The following is a 13,235-nucleotide window of genomic DNA, read 5'->3' on the forward strand; positions in this document are numbered from 1 at the left end:
TAAGGATGGCCCTTCACAATACTTGACATGCTCCAAAAGTGTGTGAAGAAGGCAACTAATTGCGCTTGCATGTCTTTCCTGTGTTCTTCCTTTCACTGCCAATTCCAACACGCAGTCATCTGAATGTAAAAAGCATCTTTACAGAATGCTCCCCTCACAGATCCCTTCACACTTCCATCTGTAACACAGGTGAGTCACAACAAATCATTAACATAAATATCCAAGACTTTTTTTTTATAGTATGTGAAGTGTGAATTTCTGGTAAACTTCTTGGGAACAGCAGGAGATATTTTGGATAGGATTTAAAAAAAAAAAAACTAAAAACAAACAATTTAACTGATTTAGGAGGTTACATGCCAGCAAGTTACAGTGAATTCTGTAGTCCTGCATGTCTACTTTCACACTGATTTTACATGACTAAAAGCTTTTGTGTAATCTTTGATGGTTGAATTCTTAATACCTGTGAGTATTGGTGCACTGTGGTGCAACTGTGCTGCGAGTCACAAAGAACCAGGCTGGCACCACAGCTGACACAACTTCACACAAACCTGCTCACACTCAGGAGTGTCTAATATCTATCTGCACTAGATAAAGACATATTTTGTCCCTTCCAGATGGAATAACACAGTCTAATGTACAATCATAAGCTGTTTTGAGGACACATTTTAGCAGACTCAGGGACATAAACACATTGCTGAGACCAGCTGCTAGAAATCTCCCTCCTTCCCCTACAAAGGCTTTAGCCATTCATCAGGCTTGGGTCAGCTAACAACATTTTCACTGTTGCAATGGTATCTGTAACCTTCAGGCTACAATCTGAAGACATGTCTGCTTGATTTGGCTGTCAGGCAAGGCTCAGATCTAATGCCTCTGAGTTTTAACTGTCCTGATCACAATATGTTATGGTCCTCTGGTCTCTTGAAATATTTAAATCAAAATAGAATTTTGCTTTGTCCTCAGCAAAATTGAAGTTGTAGCCTGATTTTTACCATACACGTATTTTGCCCACAAAAGGATTTGCACATCAGAATTTCACTCAGTGAAATTAAGACTGTGTTCTCTTTTCTCTTTTGCACTTAAACTGGAACTGAATATGTTTTTCTAATTAAAAAAAAAATTAAAAATGCATACATAAATACATGGTTTTGGCTTGGGTTTTCTGTGGTTTGATATTTTGAAATTATTTTTGCTTCTCACATGTCAAGACAACTTGAGAAGATATCTTCTCAGAACTGTAGCAAAATAGTGTTCACATTTTTCTTAACATGGGGGCTTTGCCTTGCAGATGTACATTAAGGCTTTCAAAGAAACTGTGCATGCAGATTCTGAATCTGTAACACTTAAGAATGTAAAAAAAGCAGCTTGCAAAAAATTACTGCATTCCAAGAGGGGCCTGTTGGTTCCCTACTGCAAGTACTTAACTCTTCCCCTTTCCCTCTGTGGGACAAAAGAGGCAAGAAGGAGGTGTGCTGGGTTAGGAATGCAGATCAGGGTGCCAAAAGTCAAGCCTGGGGCAGAAGCCTGCTGCCATAAAACACATAACAGTCCGCACAAATACCACTCCCTTTTTTTGTTGCTAGGCTCAGCCTAGGATATGCACCTTCTGACACTGGGGGCATATTCCACCTGGAAAAGAGTAGGACTCCTACAGAGCAATTTCAGAGTGGGTAACATGAATTTGTTAGACCCAAGATGTTACAAAGAAGAAACGAAATAACTAATCTATGCACTTAGAAATAAAGGACAGTCAAGGAATAAATCCAAATATATCAATCAGTACTAGGTATAATGAACATGCAAAAAGGACCACCAGGTTTGTTACAAAATGGTTTCAGCTATAGCACAAGAAACCCTGCAGCACAGTTTATACCCAAGCGTCTGAAAACTGTCCACCATCATCTTGCTTTGTACAAATAATACAGGTATTGCCAGTATTAATATAGAAAAGTGACTTCTAAGTCATACAACTAACACAATCACAGGGCAAGGAATTTTGGACCTCCCCACCAAAACAGTAGTACCTCCTGGAAGCTGAGCTTCCTAGCATGCACACAGGAGAATGCTAGAGTATTCCTAGAGATGGAAGTTGTGAGAGAGAATACAAAACAATAATTTCCCTTATGCACTGGTCCAGGAACATTTTGATGCCTAAACAAATCATGTTCCATCATTAGCATTTTACAAAGAGAAAATACAGCTAACAAATTACACAGCACCTATGCACACACAGTACAAAATTACAAGTGTGCACAGCCCACCTCATGACCACTAAAGCTCAATAACAAACTTCCAGATCTACAAGTCATTGATCCCACGGAGGAAATTTATTGTCCTGCTTAGGTTTGCTAAAACTGGAACCACCAGTATCCTGAATCTTAATGTAAACTGTCTCCTATTTAATCCAAGGAAGCACAAATTAGAAATGTAAACAACTGACATCTGCCAGCAGGAAAAGGGAATCAGATACTGTCCTAAAATGAAGATTTTCAAGGCAACAGCTAATTTATTTGCTAACTGCAGCATTCAGTCAAGCAGCCTCTGTTGCAAGCACTGATGTGTGTGAAACACTAACCTTCATCACTTCAACTTGCAGGTCTTCATTGAGCGAAGGAGTCACTTTGACAGCATTCAGCATCTGATTAAGCAACTGTTTCTCATCTGAGTCTGTTTCCACGGATACAAACCTCTCATCAGACAGCAGCTTCTGCAGAGAGAAAATGGCAATGTACATGTCAAGACAAAAACTGCCTCTGCAAAGTACTGCACCTAACCTATTAGCACTTGCTACTAGGGTGATTAGGCTTCCTGTGTAAAATTTTCAAGTTAATCCAATAATATGAAAGATAAGAAAAACAGCAAAACTGGGAGATCTGTGTCATGTCAGTTACCATTCCAGTATCATCTTTGCCCATCCCACTTCCCCAGCATCTAGAAGAAAGAAGACACCAGTAACTGAAAAATCACTTCAAATAATATCCTCAGCAAAATCTCTCAGTACTTTAGAAGCTGGGAGAGACTAGAACCTTTGCAGCCCCTCAGAACATCAAAACAACAATGAAAATAAAAAATATATAAAATAAAAATAAAAAAAAACCCACTCAGGCTAGTATCCTGGCATTAAACTAGTGCTATCAGATCTCCTGCCCAATAGGAGACAGTCACCTACCATCCCAATTACTCCACTAGTGTAGAGCACAATACAATAGAGCACATGTGCTGTGGAGGCAGCACTTCTGATCCCTGGCAAGATGTGTTTTGTGTCATACAGAGTTGACCATTAGTGGATATAATCAAGTCCTCAGACAAAGAGTACAGTTAATAAGTGACTAACACAAATACACATAGAAACCAACCCAAGCTGAGGTGATACCATAATTCCTTGTCCTGACATTGGGTTGGTTGAACTGAATTCAATGCAGACTGACTATTTTAGACTGATCAGATTTACTTTGCCCAGTATCTCAGAAATTCTCTCAACATTGTCAATGGCACTATTTCCTTGGAGTTCTACTAGAAATGCTTCTTCCATATAGTCTATAATCATCTTCATGAGTGTCTCCTATTAGTGGCAGACATCCTTCAAGAGATGTATCCACACAAGTCTTTTCCTATCTTCTCAGAAGATCCCACAACACAGCAAAACTAGCTTGTCTTAGATCCCAGGAACACAACCTTGCTCTGTCCTAGTAGAGACTTTGAGCAGCCCATTTCCCTCTCTATATTCTGCATTACTCTTTGTACTGATGCTCATCCTCAACTTCAACCTTGCATGAACCAACCACTTCACTAGTTCACTCCTGCTTCTTATTTTCTATGCTGGTACTGGTTTTGGCTGGGATAGTGTTAATTTTCTTCATAGGAGCTCAAAGCGTGCTGTGTTTAGGGTTTTGTGACCAAAACAGCTCTGATAACACACCCATGTTTTGCTACTGCTGAGCAGAGCTTACACAGCATCAAGGCTGCCCGTTTCTCAGACTGGTTCCCCAGGAAAGTAGGCTGGGGGTGCTGAAGAGTTTGGCAGGGGACACAGCTGGGACAGCTGACCCCAATGTGACCAATGGGATATCCCAAACCATATGACACAGTGCTCAGCAACAACAGCTGGGCAAAGAAGGAGGAAGTGGAGGGGACAGACATTCAGAGTTAAAGCATTTGTCTTCCAACATAACTGTTACACACCATGGAGCCCTGCTTTCCTAGAGATGGCTGAACACTTGCTGCTCCATGGGAATGAATGAATGAATTCCTTGCATTTGCAGCTTTGCTTTTGCTATTAAACTTTGTCTTTGCCGTCACTTTTATTTTTTTGATTCTCTCTCCCAAATTGCTGAGAAGGAAGTAGTGAATGGGTAAAGCTGAACTGCCAGCCAGGAGTCACAATGTTTTAAAGCATTTTTCATATACCAGAATTTCAAGTGTTTTAGCACTGTACAGCCTGATGAGATTTAACTCAATCTGCAAGGAGAACAATGACGTTTTCCAAATAAAGAAGAATGTGTAGTTCAGGGCGGGAGATAAAAGGAGCTCGTGGAGAGTCCAAGGAAGGTCTGCTAAGATGACAAAGGGACTGAAGCATCTCTCTTATGAGAAAAGGCTAAGAACTGGGACTGTTTAGACTGCAGAAGAGAAAGCTCAGGGAGAATCTCACCACCATATATAAATATATGAAGAGTGTTTGCACAGAGAACAGACAGGAACTTATCAGTGGTGCCCACTGACAGGAGAAGCAGCTCTGGGCACAAACTGAAACATGGAAGGTTTCCTCTGAACACCAGAAAAAAATTACTGTAAGGGTGATCAAGCACAGATTGTCCAGAGAGATTGTGCTGCCCCCAGCCCTGGAGGCACCTCTTTTCCAGTCTAAACAGTCCCAGCTCTCAGCCCTTCCTCATAACAGGATGCTCCTGTCCCTTCCCTCGACAACCACACTGTGCCCCAGTATTGGGAACTCTCTAACCAAGAGTCCAGCACCTCATATGCTGGATAAAGTGAATTTGAACGATCCACTTACATCCTTATATTCCCAGAACAATCTCATTCTGGCCCTCCAAGGGAAAAAATTCTTTTTGAAAAATTAATTTTATGCCCCAGCAGTGTGCCAGCCTTTTCCATAACTAGCATACCCCTAGTGATAAGTATTTACTGACTTATACTCATTTGTCCAATTAAAAGAACAGTAAATTGCTTTAGTTTTTATACTGTTAAACCCAGAAGAGAATTTTGTTGCTTGTGCTGCTCTTCTGTTTTGTTTTTTTTTGCAATTTCATAGACTTCCAAATCAGATCCTGTTTCTACTGTTTCCAGCGTACAAAAAACCCCAGAAAAGTGCCCACATATAAAGAACACAGCTCCCCAATCTGCTATGAAACTCTCGATCTTCCAAGCACTGCTGTCCTCTCTTCTAATCAAAGAAATCAACAAGTCTCAGCTTAATTTCTAAGATGCTTAGCAGTGGCAAACTTTTCTGGGAGTAGCACAGGGCCCACAAGGAAGAGTGCATCTACATTTCAATGTTAAAATCCAGGACCTCCCACCTATCTGCAAAACATTTTTAGCTTCCACAAAATCACCAGCTTTACTTGCATCCTAACTTCTGAACAGAAATGTAAACATTATTGTTAGGTTCACACAAGGACAGATGCTTTTTCTGTAGTATTTTTCAAAAGAAAAGCCTACATTTTCATGACACCCACTGCCTGCCAACACACTCCCACTCTAAAGCCATACCTGCATCCCTGCTAGAGCCTGCTGGGCCAGCTTCATGCTCTTTGATTCCAAAGCCAGTTGAAGAGGAAGAAGACACTTCTCCCTAGGGAAAATTAAAAAAAAAAAAAAAATGAGAGGGAAAAATGCAACTAAAATTGCTATTCAAGTGACATTCCAGAAGAGCTGTATCAGTTGCAGAAAGGTGATGTTTGCATACAGCAGCCAAAGATAATTTCACAATTCTGTGAAGCACTTTTACCCTCTAAAGAAAGCTGACATATTTATTCACATTCTTCACACATCTCTAATCCAGAAAGCACCTTTAAGTGCTTTTACATTGTGACTTTGTTATACTCCCTCTGTTAAAGTGAGGAGAACTCCCATTTGAAATCAACAGATCAACAGGTGCCAAAGCAAGATACCTGTGCATTAACTGGCACTCCATCAGCCAGACACAGATAGGAAAAAAATAAGGAAAAAAGATTACTACAGTATATAGTACTAACTGAAGGATGCTAAAAACTGATCGTTGTTTGGACCTGCATCTCTTCTGGGCAGAACACCACATTTTTTTAGACTTTCTACAGATTTTTGCAACAGCATGTAAACATTTTGGGCATTACTAGTAGAGACTGAATTTATTCTCACATTAAAGTGGATGAAGACTGGAAAGAGAGGGGAAAATGAAGAAAATCATAAGCCACTGGAGTGGATCCAGTTCAGTTTCATGATAATGAAGACAGGTGGGAGCTCCTATGGCTTATGTGTAGCTACCCTGCACATCAGCATGTTGCCTGCCATCTGTCATCACATACTGCAACGAGCAGAGAACAATGAGAGCTTTGATAGATGTCCCAAAAAGAAGAGTAAAAAATGACAAACAGGAGGATGGAAATTAGAACAGATTCAATTAGCTGAACTTCCCATCCTTGCTAAAAATGTTTAACTGAGAATCTAATTAAGGTTGCTGCAGACTGTGTTCCCACTGTATTCTTGGAGAAAATGAATTGCCATTGTGTCATTTCCTGTTCTCGTTACACACTCAGTCAATTAAGCCTTTAGCATTTCTATGCTACGGCTATGAAACACCTGCAGAGATATCTTACAATGTTTGATTAGCTTGAGCACCTTTCACACTTCAATTCAACCTGCCATTTAAATGCATCATCTGACAACTTGAGAACATGAAGGACACGACAGATAATCCTCAGGCAGAACAGGAGAGAATGATGTAAATCAACACAGTCCCTTCTAACATCTTAAGAATTCAGTTCAGTAAGGCTGCAAAACAGAGAATGCTGATCAGAATTACCTCAATGGATTTGAGTGCAGTGAAGTAAGAGAATGATATTTCCTCTTATTCCTTGCAGCCCTCTTATAATTCCACTCTGTTTTGATCAGTCCCCCACCACAGGATTTCACTGCTTACTGCACCATCCACAGTTCTGTATGGTTAAGGAACAATTCATGCAGGTTTTCTAGTACTACACATGTAAGACATTTTACATAAGTGAAGCTCTCAGAATAAGCTGATGCACAACAATATAGTTCAAAACATGTCTAAGAACATTCTCCATTTACATAAAGTACACAAAGTAGTTTCACACTGTAACTCTTAAGTATCCACACTGTTGTGTGCTGGTGTGGACATACACACACATACAGTTTGAGGTACAAATACTGACTTAACCCTGATTGAAATGCATCAAGTACAACACACAGAGGGAGAATGAAAGGAAGGGAACACCTTTGACTTGGAAGAGAGGAAGCTACCTGCCAGGGCAAGCAAAACAGCTCAGCGACAGAACCAAGTGCATAATCCAAGGCCAGTACCTCCCAGAGCACAGGCTAGTCCTCCTGAGCTACCCCACTCTGAGACTGTCAACTTTGCCAACTGCAGAATGAGTGATGAGAACACACACAGCCTTTATATTCAGTACACTAAGTTACAATGACCTTTCTAGTTGTCCAAGCTTGCTGTGGCTTGTCAGCCTATCAACCTACCTCTTTCCCTGCAGATCTGGAAAAAGAGATGCTATGGCAGGTCAGTCAAAACAGACTGCCAGAAAGGTCAGAGCAAGACAAAATACTATTTTAAGTAGAGAGGTTATAAAAATCTTTCTGTTCTCATTGTAATGACAAAAAAAGCATTTAGTGAGAAAAGAATAATGGCTCATTAATCCACCCTTATGATAAAAACTGTAATGAAGATAGGAAATCGCCTAATCTTAACTCCTTGTTGTTAGTGCCTGGAACACAGTCTCACAGCCCACCTTCCCCTCCTTGACTTCGGGAAAGGGGCATGATAAATGATGCATTTTTCCCTTCATGCAAATGGTGATAATCGTATTATTTTTAATCCCATTTCTGAAAATTAAAGATTAAAAAGAAGACAGCTCTCTGCATTATCTTCCTGCTGAAAATTACATGGGGAAGCAAAATTCAGAAGCACAAGGCCTAATCAGCATGCAGTTTGCATTCCACAGAATAATTCACAGCCCAGTCAAAGAACAGATAAAAATTTCATTCACCACTGTTGCCATTTTCTGATACATTGTTTATTAGGCAGGATAACAGTCATAGCCAAAGTCTGACATTTTTTAGTCAGAGTAACCAACGATTGAAAGATTTTCTCCGTCTTAGCTGCTTAGAAAGAACAGAGTAGCACAGCGTAATATTATTAGCATCACTTACTCAAGCAGAATATGAGAAAATGGCCCATGATGAGAAAATAATTGGTAGAGACGAATTCTCAGAATTCTGCAAGTACCCACAGCTGCTACCCTTAAGTAAACCAAACAGAAGCAAACACTGTCCTTGCACAAAAAGGAATTATTAAATTTACATAAAACAAATTCTAGTGTTGAATATATGAACACGTGTACATATAAAAGTAGAAACATAAATATTTTTTCCTGTACTAGTTTAGAGAACTTTGATAAAATATCCCACCAGCAAGTTTAGGCAAAATGGAAGTATTTAAAACCTGGAAAAGAAATATGGAGTAAATGCATGGTTTTTCAAGTAACAGTTTTTCCAGAAGAAGGAAGATTTAAGTCCTTTCTTGTGTTCTAGAGAAATGATTACTGCAGAAATATGATCATCCCACTTACAAAGAGAACTGCAGCCAAGCTCAGGTTGGAGAGAGGATTGGAATCCACAGTATATAAATAGAGGGCAAGTTCTCCCACCTCCACAATGCAGGAAATCAAACCAGAGGATTACAACAGCCCCCTTCAGCACTAAAATTTGTACCTCTATGCAAGTATAAGTTTATCAATAGCACTTAGAGACATAGTAGAGCAATAGGATGAAAGAGAAAATCTGAAGCCCTCCAGTTAGGACCCTCCTTCTCAAGACAAAAATAAAACAACAAATTTTGATGCTGCGCCACTACAAGATGATCAGGTACCATTAGACAATGTTGCTGCTACTGTGCTACATAAGAATGAACAAGCACTCAGTGTTGCAGTTTACAGGTCCTGGGAAAAAAAGAAAAAAACCACTATTGGGAGACTGTTGCCAAACTATGTAGCTGTAAATGCTGACTTGCATCAACAGGGCCAGGATTTCACTCGAGTTACTCACAAGCATAGAGACACTTATAAGCATGTTTCCCATATCATGAGATTTGCCTCATATATTTGCACTTATCAGGTGAGCTCCCACCTTTACTAATAACTAAAGAAATTGTAATTTCTAGCTGAAGACCTTTTCATTTTTCTGTCTCACCACTTGCATCTTATTTTTTAAAAAAAACTCATTATTTTCCTTCCCATAGAGCACAAAACTCTTTTTTTTAAATCCAGTTATAATGGAAAGGTTTCTTCTCTGACTTAAGTTTAATGCTCCTTTTCTTTCCATATCTGATTTTCTCACCTCAGCTGCTGACATCAGCTCTCTCTGAGTTCTATCCAACTCAGTACTTAATTTTTCCTTAAATTTGCTTTCCTTTTCCTCTTTTTTTCATGTATTCCCTCTTCCCTTCAATACTTTTGCTTTTCAAACCCAGACACAAAGTCTTCATCCAACAGTTAAATAAGCCTGCCCTTGCAGGGAAATATGAGTTGCTTATCAGAGGATATTTAATGACACAGGGGAAAAAAAAGTACAGAATAATGCCTAAATGTAATTTCACAGTTTCCTAGCTAGAACTTTAATAATTCTTTTTTCTACCTGGAATCTTGAATGAGATTGCAATTTTAAAATGCTTGGTATTAAAGAAGTGACCTAATAGTATTTATAATCTTTTTTATTTATATCCTTTCTAAGATGAATGAATTTGCCACTACAGAAGCAGCATAGCTCTACTCATGGGAAAGGCAAACATGAGCAATTTAACCTTCCAACCAACCCAGTGCAGCCAAGACCGCAGAACTCATACAGTTGTAATTAAGTAACTCAGCACAGTCACTCAGCTGGAGAGCACTTCTGAGGTCACTTGCCTCCTTGCTATACTGGCTAATAACATCTTGATTTTAACAGAAACACAAAGTTCCTAGATTGTTGTCAAGATGAGAGCAAAACAGAACAAAAAAACACCCCAAACCATAAGCACAAGGCGTACCTTTACTTGAGAGGAGAGGAAGAGAGATAGCAAAAGATTCTACACAATATTAAAGTAAGGTAGACAAGGTTAAAAAAATAATCAGATGCTTCCAGTCTCTGAAGCTCTAGTGTACTCTCTCTCTGTTATCATTGCTCTCCCTAGAACAGCCACCCCCACAGGTACTTGCCCTTTGTGCACAAGGTATCACAGTCACTTACAAACTCTGCACTTAAGGAACTTGATGACACATGTAAACCTCATCAGGTCTTAATCATAAAGCAATCTGTAGCCTTTAGGTGACTTTGTTTGATTATGATTTGAATTAGAGTATGAAGATGAGGTGACAAGCAGGACATGCTCAGCCTACAATCTTGAAAGCTTATCAAACTATTCCATGAAGCCTCTCCTCCCTGTATTTGGTAAGTCTGGAAGGAAAGCTAAAGATTAGTCCAGTGAAAGCATTTTTGGTTCAAATGTTAAGTACAAAACAACAAATAAAGTGTTTTATGAGCATTAAGCTTCCATCATGAGAAGTTTTACAATGCTGGGAGAAGGTAGGGCTGAGTGAACAGAAAAAGAGACAGAGGTACTATCACACAGACATCCTGCAAATTGCCTTATTTTCTCCACTGCAGCTGTGAGGTACAGAAATCAGATGAAGAAATGGGAGAATGAGGTATATTTTTGGTCATTACTAGTTACATTTTGAAGGTCAATGCTGTAATCCGCAATGCCATTCAACTTTCACAGCAGTTCAGTGCTAAATCTTGACAGACCTAAGGGATGGTTGCTAAAAATATCCCCATGTTTGCAATGCATTACGTAATTTTATACTCACTGCACTTCAGTATCTTCAGTTTCTTAAGCAAACAAACATTCAAGGAAATGAAAGTTAGTGAATTTCCTGCAGCTTTGTTACTTTTCATGGAATGTAAATAAAGGAAATGTGAGAAAAGACTCATTATTCCCACTCACCCCTTCATTTTCAAAACAAAGAAAAGTCATGCCTTGCACAGCATCACACAAAGACCAGAGCAGAGTAAAGCATCATTAGCAGGAAAACAGTCCTCTCAGTTTCAGTGCCACCCCTCTTCCCATCCCCAATCACATTTCCTTCTCTGAGGCAATTATCAAAAGCCTCATGATGCTCTCATTTTCTTCTCTTCTGCAAGTACTGAAAGTGATCAAACATTTAAAACAAACACACACACTGCTATTCCATTATCATCCTCAGACCCTCAGGTCAATATTTCAGTTGTATTTGTTGTTAGAAGTCAGACAAACAGTTAAAAGTATGGCTGCTCTCATCCTCAGCCCCACCCAGCTGCTCCCTACTCCCATCCTACCAGCTCCCATGAAGAAAATTAACTTCAGCCCAGCCAAGACTAGCTCACTGTGGGCTTTTGTCACAAAAGGAGAATGAATTTTTAGAAGTCTATAACAGGAACAAAGACCCAAGGCAAAGACCCAAGGCAATGGTGATTATTATGGTTCACTAATACAAAGGAAAGGCAGAAAGTTAGCTTCAGAGAGAGCAAGCACTGCTCTTTAAAAAAACACCACTAAAACCAAAGAAAAAAACCTCACCCCAACTCACAAGTAACAGAAACCATGCATCTTTTTTCATAACAATGCTAAACTTTGCTAAATAGATTCAAGAGTCACAACCCCAGCTAACAGGTTTTCAGGGACTCCTAAGGCTGACCCTACATATCCCTTTCCCTTTCCTCCCCAACACTACCATCTTCTGAGGTCCCAGAACAGATGCAAAGTTTTGCTGAGATAAAAATACCTGCCCATTTGACAAGAAATAGGGCCACTTACATATCCCAGATTAAACAAGCAGATTGATCCAAATACTGCAGCAGTGCCACGTTGCCTTTCTAAACACTCATTTCCTGCCCTCATCTACTCATCAACATTAGAATGGAGAATGCAAAATTTTAAATCAAGACCAGAGCATATACACCATCCAAAACACCAAATGGACTACATAAGTGCCCCCAAAAGTCTGGATCCAGGCTGCAAACTGCCAGCATGGGAGATGCAGGTCAGTAATCCACACTGTCACTAGAATCTCTTCTTGGCCAGCTGCCTGCCAGGGAACTCATAATTCACTTGCTGAATGGCAGATAGTGACCATGTAATGGTTGAACAGCATGAGTCACATCCAGCAATCATACCAAGGAAGAAAGCACAGGAGCACCTAATGCCAGATGGTTGTGGCAGCAAGAGCAGGAAACAAATTTGTTTGTTTTTTTTTTAAAAAAAAGAGTTGAACAGAGAGAGATATGTTAAAACAACCCACCAGAAAAAAACCCTCAGAGACAACCATTCCTCCCTCCCCACTCCTTACTTCTCTTCGGGGAGTCTGCTATGTCAGCATTCCTAGCTTATATCAGCTATATATCAGCTTTCCTAGCCACGCTCTCTCAGTAGAAACTAACAGAGAACATTTACAAAATTAAGAGATGAGAGAAGACAAAAACGATGAAATCACAAACATTTCTTCACAACAGAGAAGGTGAAATGCATACCAAGACCAAAGATTCTGTAAGTGGATGAATTACCTGCAAAGCTAAGTGGATTGAAAGTCTCTATAGCATTGCTTGTTTGGTGATGATCACACCACAATTGCTGCTTTTATTATTTGTTGAGCACATGTAAAATAAAATAAGTGAGCATGTTGTTTTATTTACGAGATTATAAACTGTATATTTCTCAAGAAGTATGTTAGATGCTAATCTAGAGATAGGAAAAAAATAAAATAGTAGAACGTCCACTTTCATCGCCAAATGTCCTCATCCTCAAATGTCCATGACTATAGAAAAAGTTCACGCACTACCCTCAAAAGCTAGCACCAACATGATTAGTTCTGGGACACAAGCAGGAAGAGACAGAACTGGACATGAACTATTATGACAGGACCCTGCTCCTCACTGACTTCCTCAATGACTTTCCAGCTATAATCTCCAGAAAT

The 13,235-nt window shown here is 39.6% G+C and overlaps 1 protein-coding gene across 9 annotated transcripts in view; it reads right to left on the bottom strand.

Moving 5' to 3' along the window:
- ARFGEF3 (ARFGEF family member 3) overlaps positions 1-13,235 on the bottom strand; it is an 88,860-nt gene that overhangs the window by 69,306 nt on the left and 6,319 nt on the right. For all 9 annotated transcript variants that reach the window (XR_015283301.1, XR_015283300.1, XR_015283299.1 and 6 more), the window contains exons 3-4: positions 5,728-5,809; positions 2,573-2,704 (exon numbers count right to left, since the gene is read on the bottom strand). Coding sequence is in view for 6 of the 9 variants with exons in the window: in XM_086877463.1 (XP_086733589.1) it covers positions 2,573-2,704; positions 5,728-5,809 (214 nt within the window). In the remaining 3 variants the exon portion in view is untranslated. The remainder of the gene's footprint in view (positions 1-2,572; positions 2,705-5,727; positions 5,810-13,235) is intronic.

This window comes from Cyanistes caeruleus, chromosome 2 (assembly GCF_971803275.1).
Source record: "Cyanistes caeruleus chromosome 2, bCyaCae1.hap1.1, whole genome shotgun sequence".
In the NCBI taxonomy this organism is placed as follows: domain Eukaryota; kingdom Metazoa; phylum Chordata; class Aves; order Passeriformes; family Paridae; genus Cyanistes; species Cyanistes caeruleus.